The sequence below is a fragment of the Oryctolagus cuniculus genome, chromosome 3 (assembly GCF_964237555.1).
Source record: "Oryctolagus cuniculus chromosome 3, mOryCun1.1, whole genome shotgun sequence".
NCBI classification, from domain to species: domain Eukaryota; kingdom Metazoa; phylum Chordata; class Mammalia; order Lagomorpha; family Leporidae; genus Oryctolagus; species Oryctolagus cuniculus.
In genome coordinates this window covers 55,859,524-55,879,209 of record NC_091434.1, presented here as the reverse complement: position 1 = coordinate 55,879,209, position 19,686 = coordinate 55,859,524, and the positions used below count along the sequence as shown (strand labels likewise).

Genomic DNA, 19,686 nt, shown 5'->3' with positions numbered 1-19,686 from the left:
ACTGGTATTTGTAGTCTATGTTTTTTTTTTTTTTTTTTTATTCCAGGATGGCATAAAATAAAAACTTGGCTTACAAAAGCTCATATAAGGCTGAATTGTTGGACCCATGAAGTCAGTCTAACTTGTGGATCTTTCAACTGATTGATGGAAAGTTGTTCTGGTAAGCAGAGATAAAAGCATTCAGAGATTAGGAATTAGGAAGTCAAGACACGTAAAAATTGTTAAATTTTAAGGCTTCAATTAGCAGTGGGAAAATTCTGGAAGAATTGGGCTAAGTGAATCTGGGTATGGATTCAGGACCCAGGGATCAAGCTACTAGTCTGGCAAAAGAGGCAAGACCTTGTTTTTTATTTTTATTTTATTTTATTTATTTTTTATTTTTTGACAGGCAGAGTGGACAGTGAGAGAGAGAGACAGAGAGAAAGGTCTTCCTTTGCTGCTGGTTCACCCTTCAATGGCTGCCACTGCCGGTGTGCTGCGGCCGGCACACTGCGCTGATCCGATGGCAGGAGCCAGGTACTTATCCTGGTCTCCCATGGGGTGCAGGGCCCAAGCACCTGGGCCATCCTCCACTGCACTCCCTGGCCACAGCAGAGAGCTGGCCTGGGAGAGGGGCAACCGGGACTAGAATCTGGACTAGAACTAGGATTAGCCTAGTGAGCCGTGGCCCCGCCAAGACCTAGTTTTTTATATATCAGGGCAACAACATTTTGCTGAGATTTTTGTGTAAACCAGAGCACACCAAGAACAATGCTGAGTTGTCAAGCAGAAACTTAGTATACAGATTTGGTTAAACAAAGCCAGATAGGAAACAAAAAGGGTTAATGAGTATCAATGCACAGCAGAAGACACCCAGCAATGAGGAAGGAGCAAAACGGAAGTGAAGTGGTAGGAAAATCAAGTTGCAATATTTTATAGTAATGATGCCTTTCTTAGTGTAATGCATTTCTTGAGAAGTAGAGAGACGGATAGCAGCCATTTCCCAGTTTACTCTCTCATGTACACAATGGTGAGAAACATAGCCAGGAACATAGAATTCAATCCAGGTCTCCCTTGAATGTGGCAGAAAATCAATTACTTGAGCCATCATCACTGCCCCCTAGGATCTGTATTAGCAGGAAGTTGGAGTCAGGAGCAGAACCAGATATTGAACCCAGGTACTCCAATGTAAGACACAAGAGTTTAAATCAGCATCTTTACTGCTAGGCTAAATGCCCACCCTCTACTTAATGCCTTTAAACTAATGTCTAAATTACTGACAAAAAGAAGTTTTTTATTTTTAAAAATTAGAGTGATGCGATTCCACGGAAATTATTCTTGTCAAAATGATTACCAAAACTCTTGAGATTTCAAAATTGTTTTAAGTGATAGGAATCGACCATGGATATCACAAGAGGTAGTAACACAATAGGAAATTTAAAGCTGCTGATTTATATGCTTAATTTCTTTTTTTGAAAGACTTAATAATGGTTAATGCGGGTTATGCTCAATTTCTTTAAACCATGACAAAAGGAAAGATGGGAGCAACAGAATGGAAAGACACAATATTTTGTCACTGGTTACTCATTTTAACATATTGTCACAGAAAGGTATGCCTCTTCTCTGAGACAATAAGAAAGTATTCATTTCCTACTTCTCTTTTTCCAGCAGAATTCACTGTATAGGTCCCTTCCATGTTTTTGAAATAAGAATTCCATTATGTCCATTCTGTTCAGTCGGGAAGCAGACACCCTGTGGTGGTGGGTCACTGTTCTCTTGGACATTAAGGTTGATTTGATGAAAAGTCTACTAGTATCTGAGCTCATTAGTAATGGGATAATGAGTATCCTGTCAGGTGATTAGTAATTTAATTTAAATGACCAGTATAGCTGTGGCCACTAAATTTGGATACACAAAAGAAATGAACAGTCTTTTCTGAAATATATGTCTTTGTTCAATCTCAATTTTGAAATTAATTTCTTTTATATACAGAAGACAGTGAAGATACATTTTTTTGCAAAATTTCCAAAATTTCCTCATTTCTTTTTTTTTTTTTTTTTTTTTGACAGGCAGAGTGGACAGTGAGAGAGAGAGACAGAGAGAAAGGTCTTCCTTTGCCGTTGGTTCACCCTCCAATGGCCGCCGCGGCCAGCACGCTGCGGCCGGCGCACCGCGCTAATCCGATGGCAGGAGCCAGGAGCCAGGTACTTTTCCTGGTCTCCCATGGGGTGCAGGGCCCAAGCACCTGGGCCATCCTCCACTTCACTCCCTGGCCACAGCAGAGAGCTGGCCTGGAAGAGGGGCAACCGGGACAGAATCCGGCGCCCCAACCGGGACTAGAACCCGGTGTGCCGGCGCCGCTAGGCGGAGGATTAGCCTAGTGAGCCACGGCGCCGGCTCCTCATTTCTTTTTTAACTATTAGTATCCTTCATGGAATAGCAGATGCAAGTGTGTTTGCTACCATTCAAATTCAGATTCGGGTGTGACAACCAAAAGCCATTGCATCATATCAAAAATGTAAGTGGTAAAGATAGATTATTCTGGAAGTAGCGCTTTTTTAGGGGATATTGTTAAGAAAATGTTACTAATGTTTATTGTTATGATATACATGTTTACAAGGATATTTCAATCAGTTCATGAAACACAGAATTAAAATATAATTCTATTTTCCATTTTCTTTGAACATTTTGAAATACCCTTGTGTTCATATGCACAAACACATGGGTGCATACAGTCGTACAGACTCTGCCACTTGTTGATACTGTTTCATAGGACAACTCATGTAACTGTGTTTGCTGTTTCCTGAACTGGAAAATGACCTGAACTCATGCTACAGAAATCAAATATTTCACCAGGAGCATTTTGAGCAAAATACACTACCAAAAAACCTGACTCCCATCATTATGATTTACACACTCACCAAGGACTACATCATCTCTGTTTCACATCTGGCGTTTCTTCCATTTCCTTGGGAGCTTCCTTGGTTTGAGTTAGGAACGGTAAAGATGTTATCACCCACCTAGTAGCTGCAACTTTCCTGAACTTTGAAAGACATAATAGATATCATACAGTTCTTCCCAAATTGATATCATCAGAGAATGCATGCACCTTCTTAATGCAAATAAAAACAAGACTGCAATGACGGAAACCAGAAATCAGTTTAATTTCTATACTATATTTAGTGGAGATCAATTTTCTTTTCCTAATAGGATTGTGTTCATACTGATTTTTAACAAACAACTGGGTGATCTGTTCCACAGAGTATAGAAGTTTTCTAAATTCTCTTTCTTGCAAGACTTCCAGACTCCCCCAAGTGGATAGTTGAGAAATTCAGCCAAGTATTTTAAAATAACTCTTAACACCTCATAATCAGCTCTGCTCAGTCCACACCAACTTTTTTCCCTTTACTTGAATTTAAGCACAAAAGGTGGAAACATTTGGTATAGATGAACCTAGCACTCTGTTCCACCACCCAAAATTTACAATTTATTCATACAACTACTTCCTACCTCATGAAGGTTTTCTCCCCTCCCGCTTTCAAAAAGTGCAAACTGTCAGACTCATTTAAGGAAGGCATTATGGTTTGCAGGGTCACCTATATATGTGGGATGAACAAAATGGACAGTCTATTGCAATCTTAAGCCCCAAATAGACGAAATAACCACGGTTTATTTCAAGGTGCAGTGTGCCTTGACATAGGGACATCAAGATGTTTGGAATCTGCTTTAACCAATGAAGGCTTTCCAGGCAGAAGGAAAATAAAGCCTTCAGTGAATTCATCGTAGGCATCATCTCCCAGCCTCACTGCCAGTTATCGATCTTTTTAAGTGCCTGCTAATGAGTCGTACAGCAGTAGCAAGATCCATGGTGTGTTTCTACCTGATGGGACGCCCTCACTCCACCACTTCAGAGCAGCTAAACTTACACAAAGGCAGAAGCAGGCGGGCGCGAGGACACACCGTCTGTGCCCGTCCAAAACCCACGCCACCAGCCCTTCTCCAGAGAACGCGGCAGACCCCATTCCCTACTTGCCGCGACACACCTATCCGTTCCTGCGTTCCTGCGCAGGCTCTGCCATTCAGGTCGCTTCCAGGGCGCAGGCTTTGATTCGCTCGCACCCTAGAGAGCCAGAGAAGAACCGGAGAGAAACGCAAGGCAAGCTCTAGGCAGATTCCGTGCCGCAAAGCATCCCCTTTGACAATTTAGGAAGAACTAATGCTCTCCAGGGAGGTGGGTGAGGGGAAGGCCCGGACTGGGACGCACACGCCGGGAGCCCCCGCCTTTGCCTTCTTCCCACTCCCACCCTCACCGCCTCGGGCCCGTCCACCCGAGCCATCATCCATACGGGCGGTTTAAGGTCCCTGTATTGGGGGAGGGGTAAACTGGGGAAGGGGTGCATTTTTCTCTCCTAGTCTCTCTAGGGTTCTGAACAGGATGCCATCCTCAGTGCCCAAAATACATTAAAAAACAAATAAAACCCACTGAGCCAAACCCGATGAGTAGTCCCCGAGAGAGGAGACGCTGTGGGCACCTGCCTGGATTCGCTGCAGTTGGAAGCGGTTGGCCCTGGGTACTGAATTATTAATTTATTTATCACCCCTCCCCACCCCACCCCCACCCCATCCCCACACCGACTGGCCCGGCTAGAAACCGCGTTCTGTTCCATTTCCCTCCGCCCCCACCTTGGAGGAGTCTCCCACTCTCCGGCGGCGGCCGCCCTTGCAGCCCTGCAGCCCGCCCGCCGTGGCCGTCGTCGCGCCCCCAGCCCTCTGCGGTCGCCGCGCTGCGCGGGGCGCTCCGGCTCGCGGCCCGGCTGGCGCGGCCGCGGGTCCCGGCGGCGGCGGCGGCGGCGGCGGCGGGGGAGGGCGGGGGGAGGCAGCGGGTGACAGATGTACTCCTCTGACAGCTCTCGCTATCAGCCCAGTGGCTCCCTGCCATTGGCTCAGTGCAATGGACCGGCAACGCCGCTCACTATAATAACACTCATGCCTGCCAGCAGCCGCAACTCTGAGAGCGGGCGCCGAGAGCGGGGGATGCTGCTGCTGCTGCCGCCGTCGCCGCTGCTGCCGCTGCTGCCGCCGCCGCTGCTGCTGCCGCTGCCGCGCGGGCGGCTCCCGCAGCCCGGCTCCGCTCGGCTCCCGCGCCGCCGCTGACTGGCGCTCGGCTCTGTCTTCCTGGCCGGTCCCACCCCCGCCCCCCGCCCCTCCCGGCCAGGGCTGCTCCCGCGGGGCTCATCGTCCCAACGCGAATTGGAAGAGAAGCGCACACGCTCAAAGAGAGGGAAAGACTGGGCATGCGGAGGCGGGGGCGCCTGGGCGCGCGCGGCCGCCGGGCGTAACGAGGCTGCCTCCTCAGGGCGTGCGGAGCAGCGGCGGCGGCGGCGGCGGCGGCGGCGGCGTCTGGGGCCCTCCCGGCGGGTCCCCGCGCGCCCTGCCCGGCCCCGGCGCGCTGCGGCTGCGGGAGCGGGGTGCATGGACGCGGCGGCTGCGCTTGAGGAGGCGGCGGCTGCCCCATGGAGTGTTACTACATTGTCATCAGCTCCACGCGTCTCAGCAACGGACACTTTCGCAACATCAAGGGAGTTTTCCGGGGCCCTCTCAGCAAGAACGGGAACAAAACTCTGGTAAAAATTCCCTCTCTCTCTCTCTCTCTCTCTCTCTCTCTCTTTCGGGCATTTGGAGGACTGGGGTTACAGTGAGGTGTGGAGATGCTGTGATTGCATTTGGTTTCTGATGTATTCATTTCTTGCTCCGGCGGGCGTGGGTGAGAATTAGGTGTGGGAAAAGGAAGGCGCCTCGGGCGTGCTGTGATCCCTGGCTTTTCTTCGCACTTCCACGATGCTCTGTTCGCCCTCCACCTCACTCCAAAATGCCTGACGCTTAGCACAGCTGCTTCTTATTTGAGGCGAATTGTGTCTGCAGAACCTCCTCCAAAAGGCAGGGAAAGAACCCTAACCCCAAGTGCCTCAGTTCGGGGAGTGAAGGTGAATGAGGAGGTGGGAGTCTGTTGGAGGCAGGGAGCCATGTGGCTGGTGGCGCGGGGGAAGTGGCGGGATTGAGTGATGCTCTTGACAGAGTTTGTGCGAGTATGCCGGCTCTAGCCCAAGACGGTCTGGCGACAAACTTGTGCAGTGAGAAGTTGTCAGTGCTAAGCTGAACAGAGCGTTCCAGAAACCCGAGCTGTCAACTTCCCGCTTGCTCCTCTAGCAGAGGTTGGGGGATGAGTGTGAAGGGCATCACCGCCTCATGGTGAGAGCCATTAGGAAGCCTCTTAGGCAAAGAGAATCCATGCCGTTGCTGGAAGGTTCTCACTGGACCACAGAGCTTCATCCGGCAGCGTCTTGGTAGGGAGCGCACTCCTGATTGGTGGGGGAGGATGCACTGAGCGTCCAGATAGTGCCTGGTGACAGCGCCCAGTCTCCATCCAGATCGCCTCGTGGCTACACCTCCCTGCAGTGCTTTTGTGGGTTGGTGTCTCTGGAGAAGTATACACCTCCATAACGGAGAAAGGGAGTAGAGGAAGCCTCCTTACGCTAAGTACTGGGAAGAGTAGAGCCCAAGTCAGGTGGTCCCATACAAATGTGTCTCTCAAAACCTGGGTACATCAGCAGGCTCCCCTCGCCTTCTCAGTGGAATTGCTTAGCCTGAACCCAGTCAAACAGAACTTAAAGGACAGACTCAGTACAAATGTAAATACTCATTCCTAATCTACTTTTCTTGATAGATGTTCAAGCATGTTTCTAATTAAATAAATAAAATCTGCTGAGGTGTGTATTTTACAATGATGAAAAGTTCTCATCTGAAGTCCTAAGTGAACGTTGGCACTGAAGTGTGTGCTGCACTTGATTTCTCTCTTCTTTGAATCTATTGGCTACCTCCTTTTGGCTCTTAATTTAAGACTAAAAAGCAGGGCTAGAGTGTTGCTTTTGTTGTCGCTCTAAATGTGGTTGACTGTTGTTGAACAAAAGAAAGTGAAAATACTTTTTGCAGTCTTTAGTGACCTGCTGCATAGAGTAATAAGTAGAGGCTAATGGAATTACTGAAACAGTTTTGGCCCTAGCTACTGTACTCAGCTAGATGTGGAGGTAAACATTGAGGGGGAAGGTGGGAGATAAAGGTTTCATTTAGAATAAAATAGCACCGGTTTATTTTTTTAAATCAAGTTTCACTTATAGGAAAGGAGAGATTAATTTTACAAGATTTTATTTCTGTGATTATCATAATGGAGTGATAGAAGATACAATGGAGTTAAAAAATATCTTAGTTGCCATACCTCAACTTGTTAAAATACTATTAATGAAGATTCCTAAGTGAGCCTTGGGTTTCTAACAATAGTTGAATTTGTTCATGCTGACTAGTTTGTTGTGATTGAAGTTGATTAACAAAAACTAGGTTAAAGTCTAGATTTGCCCATGTAAACTTCTGATTAAATAGATGATAAAAATCAGCTACCTGAAGGAGATGAATATATTTAAATATAGACAAATATCAGGAGCAACAAACAAGGCTCAGCTTTTGAAATAACTCCTATGGCATTTATTGTAGCTATCACCAAAGAGACTTAGAGGGCCTTTCATGGTATTCATTCCAGGTTGTTTAAAAATAATCATGGTTGTATTTTCATGGGCTGAAATAATGGAGGATTTCATATGTGATTCAAGCATATCTGAAACTATTTCTTTACAGGGTAATATATGCTGTATATGTGTGTTCTTGATTTCTTTTGATGGGTTTTATTGCAGACAGTGAATTTTTGTGCCTTGCTTTCAAAACACCCGAAGAGGTTCTGGACATATCCATAAATGACTGATTTTAATTTTTAAAAAGCTGTCTTACTTACCAAAATTTTTTCTTCAAAGTACATATATCCTGTGAGGAATTCCTATGAACTACAACTTAGTATCAGCTAAAAATAGAGAACTCAATCTAAAACTTCTAAGAATTATCAACATTAATAAGAAAAACAAATATTATCTTAAACAATATATATACCACATTTTGAAAATTTTCAAGTAAGAATTTCATTGTTATTTTACAGTTCTTTTAAAATTATTTGTTGTTAAATTAATAGATAAAATGACTTATATTTATTGTGTATTCAATCCTAGTTTGATGGAGAAAAAATTGGTATCCTTCCTACTTTATTTTCAATTTGATTTTCATATATTTTACTTTTGCCTTCTAAAACATCATTATATTTTTGAAATATGCAATAAGTTTAAAGGATTTTAATAAAATCTTAGTTTCTTTTTTTCTTATTTCAGGAAAGAATAACTTATTCTATGAAACCATTCAGGGAAAGAGCACTTTGATTTTCAAAGCAATTCAAATAGATTCAATTACTAGATAATAGGTATTTTGCCATTCATGTTAATTTTTATTTTTTTTTTAAATGACCCCATAATCTTAAAAAAAATTATAGCATCAAAATAGGCTGCAACTATTAGGACAGTGTTCTATCATAACCTAGAAGTTACTTTTAGAATAAACAGTGTAAGAAGTGCAGTTTCAGTGACATTGATTAATTACTTTATTCCTCATTACAGAATGCAATCCTGACATTCATATTGAGATCATTAAAATATACATCCTTTCAATAGATGTTATTTTGTCACTCAAACATAAGTTCCAAAAAAAAAAACCTTAAAGATTAAAGCTGCTGTTAATCTTGACCCTATTCATGAGCTTCTAAATGTATTCCACTTGACTATGTTAAGTAGAAATGTAGAAATCTCTGTTTTCTAATATATTACAAGAAAAACATAGGCCAGTCTATTTGTCATGATTTTTGCTACAAATGGCATCATATCTGTGATACAGATTTGGTTTCATGGAACAGAAGTATGTTAGCATTTTAATAGTTATCCAGAATATTGCTGGATATATTATAGGGCTTAGTTGCAATTAATAAAATTTACTTTCCATGGATTATTTTTCTTTCTCTTGAGATTTACTCAATCTATTTTGTAAGCAGTTGCTTATTGGATTAAGACATTTAATTGTGCTTAAATTGTGCTATTTTTTGACAATGATTTACAACTGATCCCCAAATTTACTTGGCCTAATTATGTGTTTTGCAGTTTTTAATTCAGAATATTTATATGTGAAGTGTGTGCATGTGCATGCACAAATTTTAATATGGAATTTAAGTTTGCTTTTTGAACTTTGGGCATTATTACTAATGTGCTTGTTAAATTTTGATACTTGGTCAGCATTTAAGTGTCATAATAGCATTTTGTCTATTTCAGTGAATATGGAATTCAAAAAAATGGTGGATTTTAGGTGATAGAGTGAATCAATACTGTAGTGCAGATTCCTTGGCTCCTGACATCCTTCCTCTATGGTTTGTATTTTCAATTATGGAATCCATAGGAGTCATATAATAATAGGAATTAAGCATTTATATCATGTCATTTATTTGATTGACAGTACTTGACTTTTCCATTTGCATCCAGATGTAGAAAAGTAGTTCCAGATTTACAGGATAATTTGAATTTGAATTTATTCTACTTCTGTTCATCCAACACAAAAACATCACTTATGAGTAGGCTAGACCCTGTTTCTGTAAGCTGCCTTCCATTTTCAATACAAAAATTACCAGGTTTGGGGAAAAAAAAAGGAATTTATTAATGGGTTCTTGACATATTTGTTAGTTCATTTAGATTTTTTGAGGAGCCTCAGTTGCAAGGCACAATTCCAGGCACCTCAGGCTTTGTGTATTACACACTGAATATCATGGGCTAAGAGGTATTCAGGGCTGCTCCTGTTCACTCTGTTGACAAAATATTCATATCTTTTGACATGGCTGTCTCAGGATATTTTCATGTGCACTCATTTGGAAAACATGAAAAATTTGTGTTTGTAAGGCCTTTATATCCAGTACCTCAGTAAAACTGGCTTAATCTTTGAAATATGCTATATGATCTTTTAAAAGACTATTATTATTAAACTTATTATTCATGACATGTTCTTAACATTATCATGATCTTCTAGGGATATAACTTTGAAGTGTCTACTCACTGAAACCTCACTTGCTGTCACTTTAAGATTGTGCCTAAAAGTAAGGAGGACAGTTATTGAAGTGGTACTGTTGAAAAAATAACCTTGCTAGATTAATGCCCTCAATAGAGTTCAAGGATGAGAGAGAGAGATATCATAATATATCTTATAACTTACTCACTTTATGAATTTGTTCACAAAATCAGTCTGGTTATTTATTCTTCTAACTTCCATTTAAACTCTTGCACATTCAGTATAAAGTCTGTCTGTGTCTACTTTTCTGAACTTAAGGTGTCATATATTCCTTGCTGTGTTTTTTTTTTTTTTATGTAGTGAAACTTTACAGCATATGTATTTGCATAATTCATTCTTCAAGTAAGGGAAGTAATTGATAATTGAATTATTGTTATTATGACTCTACAATGTAAGTAGTATTGTGAAGTTGAATCTAATAACCATGATTCCTGCATATGTTTGTTAGTTGATTAAGTGATAATTGAGATGTTTTATTATGTTACCATCTTTACATTTTTGTTATGCACCAATATTTTCTAGTTTTTTAATCACTGTGATTACATTTTTACTAAAAATATAGATTATCAAGATCTTCTGGAACCACCTAGGCCTGAGGTTTCTTCAAATTATAGTCTGGGACAAATTCAGGCTGCAGATGTAGATTGTTTAGTAATGCATTATTTTTGAAATATTTGAGTGTAAATGGCATTTCAAGAAGAATGTGCTTCACAGTTTGACAGTCTACTCTGCTTTTCCTACTATGTAAACTTTTCACTTACTTGCATCACCTTTCTAAAGAATGAAAGCACTTGAATGTTTTACCTCTTGTTTGGTCCAGGAATCTAATCTACCTATAGATAAATTAAAAATGTTTTTATTGTCCAACATGTGTCCTTCAACGCATGAACTATTAGGAAGATAATGATCTTTAAAAACTCCTCAGTGTTTTCCTATTTTTCTGTCCTTTTTATACCAATTAACAGTGATCTCCAGATCAAACATCGAGATATTATCATAAAAGTAAACATGTAGGAATTTGAGGGTTATACATTAAAAAAAAAAAACACATTTATTTATTTAAAAGACAAGGTTGCAGAGAAAGAGAGGGGAAGACAGAGATCTTCCATCTTCTAGATAGCTACAATGGCCATGGCTGTGCGAAACCAGAGCCAAGAGCCAGGAGCTTCATTGGAATCTCCTTCTTGGATTGGCAGGGGCCTAAACACTTTGGTCATCTTCCGTTGCTTTTTCCAGACAGAGAGCTGGATTGGACATGGAGCAGCTGAGAAAGGAACTGGCGTCCATAAGGGATGTAGGGGATCACAGTTGATGGCTTTACCCCTTAGCCATAACAGGCCCCTGAGGCTAATGCATTTTTGCATTTTAAAATGACAGGCTAACTTAGGTCCCAGACTGATAGTATTCTCTTGGTTTTTGTGTGTGTGTGTGTGTTTCATAATTAATTCTGAATGTAATTTTATTCTTTAATTTATACTTAAATGGACCAGATTAGCTCCCATAGCACACTTGGAAAATGCTCTACTAAAACTGTTATGGTTACAGGAAATCATATTTTTCATAATTGTGGTAATAATATAATGTGAAAATAATTTCCTCCAGTTATCTCCAACAGAGAGGGTACTGTTGCAAGGGAATACTGTATATTAGGAGTTTGAATAATCCTTAAGCAAAAATGTAACAATTATAATCCATAATATACTACAGTCAAAACTCCTGAAGAAGCTATTTGTATTTATCACATTTTATATTGCATACCAAAAAACAGATGTATAGTTTTGTTTCTATTTCTAAAAATTTTAGCCTCAAATCACTTGATTTGTTTAATTTTGTTCTAAATTATTCCTTGCATTTGAGAAGACCTTACAAAATGTACTATAATATAATGATATTTTTAACTAGTAAGGTTTCATACAGTTTTATAAATGTAATATAGTGCCCTTTCTAGCTCAGTATAAGAAAAGTGAGGGAAATTAATAATTAGAACTCAGTCCTAGTTGTCAAAGTAAACAGCATTCATTACCTGATCTATTGCTCTGAACTCCAAAACGGTTTGGCACTATTGGAAGAAAGTTACATAATTTTCTATATATAAGTACATTTAATATACCAAATGTTTATAATGGCAGTGCTGCGTTGGTTAAAAGAAAACATTTTTTTTTCTGTGGTTTTAGAAAAATAAACAGTTTTGGTTGTGTTGTTGGTATTATTTGTCAACTAGAATATCTTCCACTTATTGAATCAACTACTAATCTAATTATAAAAGATATTCAAAGGGGCCGGGGCCAGCATCCCATATGGATGCCAGTTCGAGTCCTGGCTGCTCTACTTCCAATCCAGCTTTCTGCTATGGCCTGGGAAAGCAGTGAAAGATGGCCCAAGTGCTTGGACCCCAGCACCCAGTTGAGAAACCCTGAAGAAGCTCCAGGCTCCTGGCTTCAGATCAGCATAGCTCTGGCCTTTGCGGCCATCTGGTGGAGTGAACCAGCGGATGGAACACCTCTCTGTCTCTGTCTCTCTCTCTCTCTCTCTGCACCTCTACCTCTCTGTAGTTCTGCCTTTCTATATATATAGAATATATATATATATATATATATATATATGTATATACTACAGACATTGTTACCCTTGATAACCTCGGTTAGTTCTATGTAATCAGTTCAAAGTTCTTAAGAGTGAAAACTGGAGCCGGCACTGTGGCTCACTTGGTTAATCCTCTGCCTACGGCACTGGCATCCCATATGGGCACCGGGTTCTAGTCCTGGTTGCTCCTCTTCCAGTCCAACTCTCTGCTGTGGCCCCAGAGGGCAGTGGAGGATGGCCCAAGTCCCTGGGCCCCTGCACCCGCATGGGAGACTGGGAGGAAACACCTGGCTCCTGGCTTCACATTGGTGCAGTGCTGGCCGTGGTGACCATTTGGAGAGTGAACCAATGGAAGGAAGACCTTTCTCTCTGTCTCTCTCTGTCTCACTGTCTATTTCTCTACCTGTCAAATAAATAAAAAAACAGGAGTGAAAACTGATGTTTTCTGGATGAGAAGAAATTATGCTTGAAGTCTAATGCATTAACTCCTTCCTGAACTTTTAGTCTGCCAGCATGCCCTTCAAATTTCATATTTACCAGTTCTTTGAATCACAGAGTCAATCCCTTGCAGTAAATTATGTGTGTAGGTATGCACACACATATATACAATTGATTCTGTATATTTAAAACCTCGATACAGAGAACATTAGTTTATCTTTTTAATAATAATGTAACTAAATATTGTAAATATAAATCCTTTGTGGATATAGTAAGAAGTAGGTGAGTTGATATTGATAACCATAAAGATTTAAAATTTATACAGTTTGTTACTAAATTTTGTTAATTTATAATCAAGTTTATATAACTTTCTTTGCCTGAATTACAGGCTATGTTTCAATCAACCTCTTGCCAACAAAAAGAAATACTATATCCTACTTATTAATGCAGTCCAATAGCTAACCACACATGCAGGTATTATAACTCGAAGATGAAATTAAGCTAGCTCCAAAAGAAAGTAAATATTTTTAAAGTTGATTTCAAAAGTGTACACTTTGGTAAATTAAAGAAAATAAGTTTTTAGTTGAACCATTTAAAATGAAGAACTTGCTTTTTACAAACAAGAATGTCTTCATGAAAAACTTGAAAAGTATGTACAATTATTTTCAATGTCTGTCAGACAAAAACCATAGGAACATAGCTTTGGTTGAACCAAGTTGAGCATATTAGTGTTTGTTGGAACCAGACAAAATGCAGGCCATGGGGGCTTTTACTGTATCTCATTAAGAGGATATGAGGAGTATTGTGGGGGTGATTTGGGGGACACTGTTGTATTCCTGATTGGGTACCATGATAAAAAAGGAACAATTCTATGCTTGCTTATTTTAGTACTTTTATTTATTTATTTATTTTAAGGATTTATATAATTATTCGAAAGTCAGAGTTACACAGAGAGAAGGAGAGGAAGAGAGAGATTGGTCTTCCATCCGCTGGTTTACTCCCCAGTTGCCACAACGACCAGAGCTGCGCTGATCTGAAGCCAGGAGTCAGGAGCTTCCTCCGGTCTCTCACGCAGATGCAGAGGCCCAGGGACTTGGGCCATCTTCTACTGCTTTCCCAGGCCAAAGCAAAGAGCTGGATTGGAAGTGAAGCAGCCAGGACTTGAACCGGTGTCCATATGGGATGCCAGCACCACAGGCGGTGACTCCACCCACTAAGCCACAGCACCAGCCCCTATTTTATTATTTATTATTTAATTTTATTATTTTATTTTATTTAATCTAGGAGTTGAGAGAGACTGTGTACTAAAGCTGTAATTGGTAATGAAGCAATTCTCGCTCCTGTTGGGTAGTGGATCAGGGATGTTAGGCAACAAAAAGAATCTTTTGATTTTGTCAGTGCTGTAGTGGGCTTGTTTTGACATCATGATCAAAGAATGGCCTTGTCTGGTGTTAGTAAACATCAGAACTGGTGAACGTCCATGTTTGACCTAAAACACTGTACCTCACTCTTCAATCCAGACAAGCTGCTGACCATGGTTTAGCTTTTATTTATTTATTTTTTTAAACCTTTCTCACGTATGTCTGAGAATGAATGGTTGGCCTGTAGGAGGAAGGGAGGACAACCTGATTACAGTGCAACGAGGGTTACAGGGCAATGGGACTCAAAGCTGAGGACTTTTGGGGATGAGGAAGCATCAATAAGTATTCAGGTAGAATGAGGCAGACTTGTGACTTTATTGCCACACTAGAATGTGAGCATCCACATCTTCAGACAGAGACAGAGGAGCAGTGTTTTCAAGACAAATAGATTTTACTTGGACCAAAAATGTGAAAAAGGTGAAGTTTAACTTCGTTGAAAAATTTAAATCTACAGAGAATTGTTGATAACAGACATTTATGAACTCAAGAGAAAACAGTCCAAGGATTTTAGAACATGTGGAAATGTAGTGAATTGTATTAAGAAAACATATGTAACCTAGCCATATAGGGATTTAAATTTAGAAATTGAGGTGGAATGTTGGAGTTCTGGACCTCTGTAGTGACCAGTGTCACTGGAGACACAAGGTAAGACAAGCTTGGTTCCAGTCACCTTAACATAGGTAGTAGTGGCCGTAATTGGAGATGACAAGGTTGGGAGTCCTGAGGGGAGGACTCAGGATCCTTGGATTCACCTTCCACTCCTCCTGTGAGACTCAGTTATGCATAGCTGTACTTTCTTGTGACCCCTGCAGAAGTGTTTTGTCAAAGGGGAAGGTTTATTCTTAGTGCACAGATTTTCTCCCAAACTTAGCCAGTAGGGTTTCAAGTTAATAACAACAATTCAAAACTTAACTCATTGCTGTAGTCACTTTGGGGTTGTATAACAAATGAATATAAACCGTGTGGCTCAATACCAAATACTTATATCTCACATTTCTGTAGTCTGCAAAGCCCAGCATCAAAGTAAATGTCTGTTTTCTGGTATCCAGATGGCTGTCTTCTCATTGTATCCTCACTTGGTGGAGTGGATTAATCTCATTCATGAGCACTCTACCCTGGTGACCCAATTTCCTCCCAGAGGCCTTACCTTCCAATACCAACCCATTGTGGGTTAGGGTTTCAGCATATACATTTGAAGGGCACAAACACTCAGTCCTTACCATCTGACCTCAGACAGGAAACACTTAAAGCATACAGTATGGAGCTAACAAGTTTGTCTTGGAGAGACTTTCAAAAAAGTCTGGTACTCTTGGAGTTACCAGCGAATTTAGGTAAATTATGGAAAGCAGGAGATTCCTGGAGAAGTTTCTGGCAGAGAAGTGATATCAGTTACAGAAAAGGAAATGGTTTAGTGATGAGAGAGAGGTTTGTACTTAAGGATTTTTCTTAATACAGGTCAAGGGCAGAAAGATGGGATTAAATATTGATTCTTTGTGTAATGGAAATGTCTGCAGTAATATAATCCAGTTACCCCAAGGAAGTGTCACTGGAAAGACTGATCTTACTTCTGGGGTATTTATTTAAAAACTTTATTTTTAGCAAATGTCTACTCCTTGTTGAAGACCCTGGTTATCTGGACAAAATATCATCATGATAATGGGGAGAGAATGACTGCTTCCACTATAGAATTGTGTTCTTGGATCCAGCTGTGCCTGCCTTCATCATGTCATTGAAAATACTAACACTATATAACCCCACATAGGGCTAACTCTGTTTCCGTAAATAGTGAGTATAAATGTTTGTAAAACCAAACCCCCAAATATGTAACTAGTGATCCATATAAATTTTCATTTTTCTTGTTATAAGAATCTACGAATAGGAGCTATGCAAAATTTTCTAACATTAAGTGACTCAGCTCAATGCCAAGGACAAAGATGCTCTAATTTTATTTGAATTTTCCTACAGTTTCAAGGTGGTTACTACATTACTTATGACATCTATATTTTATTTTTAATATTTTAAATGTTTTTTTTTATTTTTCATCTACTTTTAAAGAAAAGTGAAAGACAGAGGAAGAGAGAGAGAGAGAGAAACATTCTTTGGCGTGCAAGAAGGTAGAGATGGACCAGGCCAAAGACGAAGCCCATAACTCCATCTGAGGTTCCTATGTGGGTGCCCAAGCATTTGACCCATCACTTGCTGCCTACATGAATGCATTCTCAGGGAGCCAGGTCAGAAATTTAGTAGCTGCAGCTCAAACAAGCACTCTGATATGGAATACTGGTGTCTCAAATGGTGACTTGCACTACAAGCCCTGTCCTGACATCGATATTCTTGGCAAAATGCAGAAGGGGGAAGGATGAAAAGTGGAATGTTGTTTCATCCCCAGACGTTCCCAATAGTGTTGACTTAGATCTCTTCAACCAGTGTGTTGCAGAGTCATTCCAAACTGCTGGGAAGAGTGAAAACATAAAGTTAATTAAACTGGCATATTGCTAATCTCATTAAAATCAGTGTAATGTTACAAAAAAAACTTAATGTATACTAAGCTGATCTCTGTATATTAAGATAATTGAAAATGAATCTTGATGTGAATGGAAGGGGAGAGGGAGTGGGAAAGGGGAGGGTTGTGGGTGGGAGGGACGGTATGGGGGGGAAGCCATTGTAATCCATAAATCGTACTTTGGAAATTTATATTCATTAAATAAAAGTTAAAAAAAAAAGAAAAGAAAATGAAGGAATTGATCAGACAAGGGAAGTGTGCTACAATTAGTCATTAGTTTTATGACTTTTGGTAAAGTTCAACTCAATCATTGTTAGTGTATTGTCTTTAAAAGGAGGTGTAATACCTACCTATGAGATGATTTATCAATTACAAGAGATAAAGAATATATTCTAATTTGCATGAAGTTTGACACTAACCCTTCAATCAATGATACTAGTTTTTCATAGTACTTTAAGCTGGAAGATTTGTATCTCTATTAAAAATTTCACTCATTAGATATAATCGGATTTACCTCATTTACACACTTTTAGTATTTTGAACCAAATACATATTTTTATTATTTTCAGAGTGTCCTAGTCTGCCTTGGTATCCTAGTTTATAACAATATACCATTGAATGGATGGGTTACATACAGTAGAAATTTATTTCTGATGATTCAGGAGGCTGGAAAATTAATGATCAAGGTACCAGGAGATGTAGTGTTTGGTGAGGTCACGTTATCTTCTAGATAGTCTTTTCACTTTAACCTCACATGGTGGAGGGGGACAGGCACTTGCTAGATGAGATTCTCCATAATCAAATCATCTCCCAAGGACCCATCTTCATAACATTACTTTGGAGATTGGGATTTCAACATATTCATTTCAAGTGTACATAGACACTTAAGATATATCACTTAATTTACATATGGAACCTCTTATACCTGCCACAAGAATGTATAAAATGTCTTCCTTTCATTATGGACTAGGTTCTATAAACTTTAGGAGATGAATAAATAAAAAATCTTAAGGAAACCTTCAAATATCAGTCATTCCATGACACAAAAAGGTCACAGGACTATAGGAAGTCAGCTGTTTAGGAAAGCTTAGCATTTCCTTTCTCTCTTTTCCATAGTAACTTCCTTACCTGTGATTCCCTTGAGTATCTTCTTGGATCCTTGCACTTTTGATGTCACAATATTAATATTTACACTAGGGGGCGACATAATATTTCCTCTTGCTCTTATATAGACAGGCATAGTAAATAACTACCAATTAATAAACTTGTCAAATATAGTTACCACAATTTTTTCAGCTAAAAGTCACTCTAAAATGTAATTATTCAGTATTAAAATTCAACATCCATGTGTGATATGTTTGCTATATACTATATTTGTGTACTTTGTCAATTAATATATTCTTGACCGTTCTCTATCTCATTCACGTGTAAAATGTGTAGCAAGATGATGCTTACATGGAGCTGATGGCTGTACCCACCACATCTTCCTAGACTATTACTGTTTGTTGTAACAATATCAGTTTTCACTCTTGAAGTTGATGTTTCTAGATCCTTCTTGGTACCTCCAATCTACTGGTTTCATGATTTTTAGTATCTGTTTACTTATGTCACAATTAATTTGTCATTTAAGTTGACTGAAATTTTTGTGGACTGCTTTACTTAACAAAGTTAAAGTAGGTTGTGATGACCATTATTTATTGAAAGCATAGCTAAAGTATGAAATAAAAAATATGTGAAATTTTGAAATCAGTCCCTTGTTTTCTTGATTACCATGCATAATACTATACAAAAGTGGTCAAAAAATCAGACATTAAAATTTCCAAATTTTATTAAAATTTACTGTAATTTCCTTCATGGCAATTAGGATTGTATTTCTTACAAAAAGGTGTACATTGTGTAAAATAACAGATTGTTGTATTTATGTTTCCTATCACTGAGAAATTGATTCAACAAGAAAGATGCAATTTTTATGTATCAAAACTTAGAGGAATTGATATTATGTTACATGCTGCTATGAAAAACACCCTAAGCCTGTTTTTCACATAGACTGATATTAATAGAATTTCAGATGTAGAATTTTACATACTGCTGGCCTGGGGAGCCACAGTTAAGGTACTCAATTGCCATATTGTTAACCCAGTAAAATGTTAGGGAAGTAAGTAATAATAATAAATCAAAGCAAATTGGTCGTCTTTATATGGTAGTTAGCAAAATGGTGTAAGAAGAATTAGAATTTTGTTTACTTATGTTAAGTTGCTTTAATTAAAATACCACACCAATAATTCAGTTTACAAGTAATATCATGTAAATGATTGCTGTTCAGACAGCAAACATGCCAATTGTTTTGATGGATTAGTAAAGTGTTGATAGTTATTTTTAAAATTATTATTTATTTCTTATTTTAAAGGCAAAGAGAGAGAGAGAAAGAGAGAGAGTGAGAGTGAGAGAGAGAGAGAGAGATTTCCCCTTCACTGGTTCAGTCCCCAATCACCTCCAACAGCCAGTCCTTAAAAAAGCCAGGAGCCTAAAACTTCAACTGGGTCTCCCACATAGGTGGCAGGAATCCAACTACTTGAACCAATACCTTCTACATTCTAAGATGCACATTAGCAGGAAGCTGGAATCCAGAGAGGAGCTGAAGCTTGATGTGGGATGCAGCCATCTCAAATGACATCTTAACAGCACTCTCTGATTTTCTTTCAGTACTCTACAAAAACCAAGGCAATATCC

The 19,686-nt window shown here is 39.7% G+C and overlaps 1 protein-coding gene and 1 long non-coding RNA gene across 2 annotated transcripts in view; both read left to right on the top strand.

Moving 5' to 3' along the window:
- Positions 1-3,214, top strand: part of LOC103348794 (uncharacterized) — a 57,491-nt gene extending 54,277 nt beyond the window's left edge. The window contains exons 5-6 of the long non-coding RNA XR_001793616.3: positions 47-160; positions 2,753-3,214. This is a non-coding gene — a long non-coding RNA (uncharacterized lncRNA). The remainder of the gene's footprint in view (positions 1-46; positions 161-2,752) is intronic.
- A 2,139-nt stretch (positions 3,215-5,353) lies between these two features.
- The window catches only part of ZNF804A (zinc finger protein 804A), a 347,298-nt gene continuing 332,965 nt past the window's right edge, over positions 5,354-19,686 (top strand). The window contains exon 1 of the mRNA XM_051849369.2: positions 5,354-5,603. Coding sequence (XP_051705329.2) covers positions 5,493-5,603 — 111 coding nt within the window. The 5' untranslated portion in view covers positions 5,354-5,492. The remainder of the gene's footprint in view (positions 5,604-19,686) is intronic.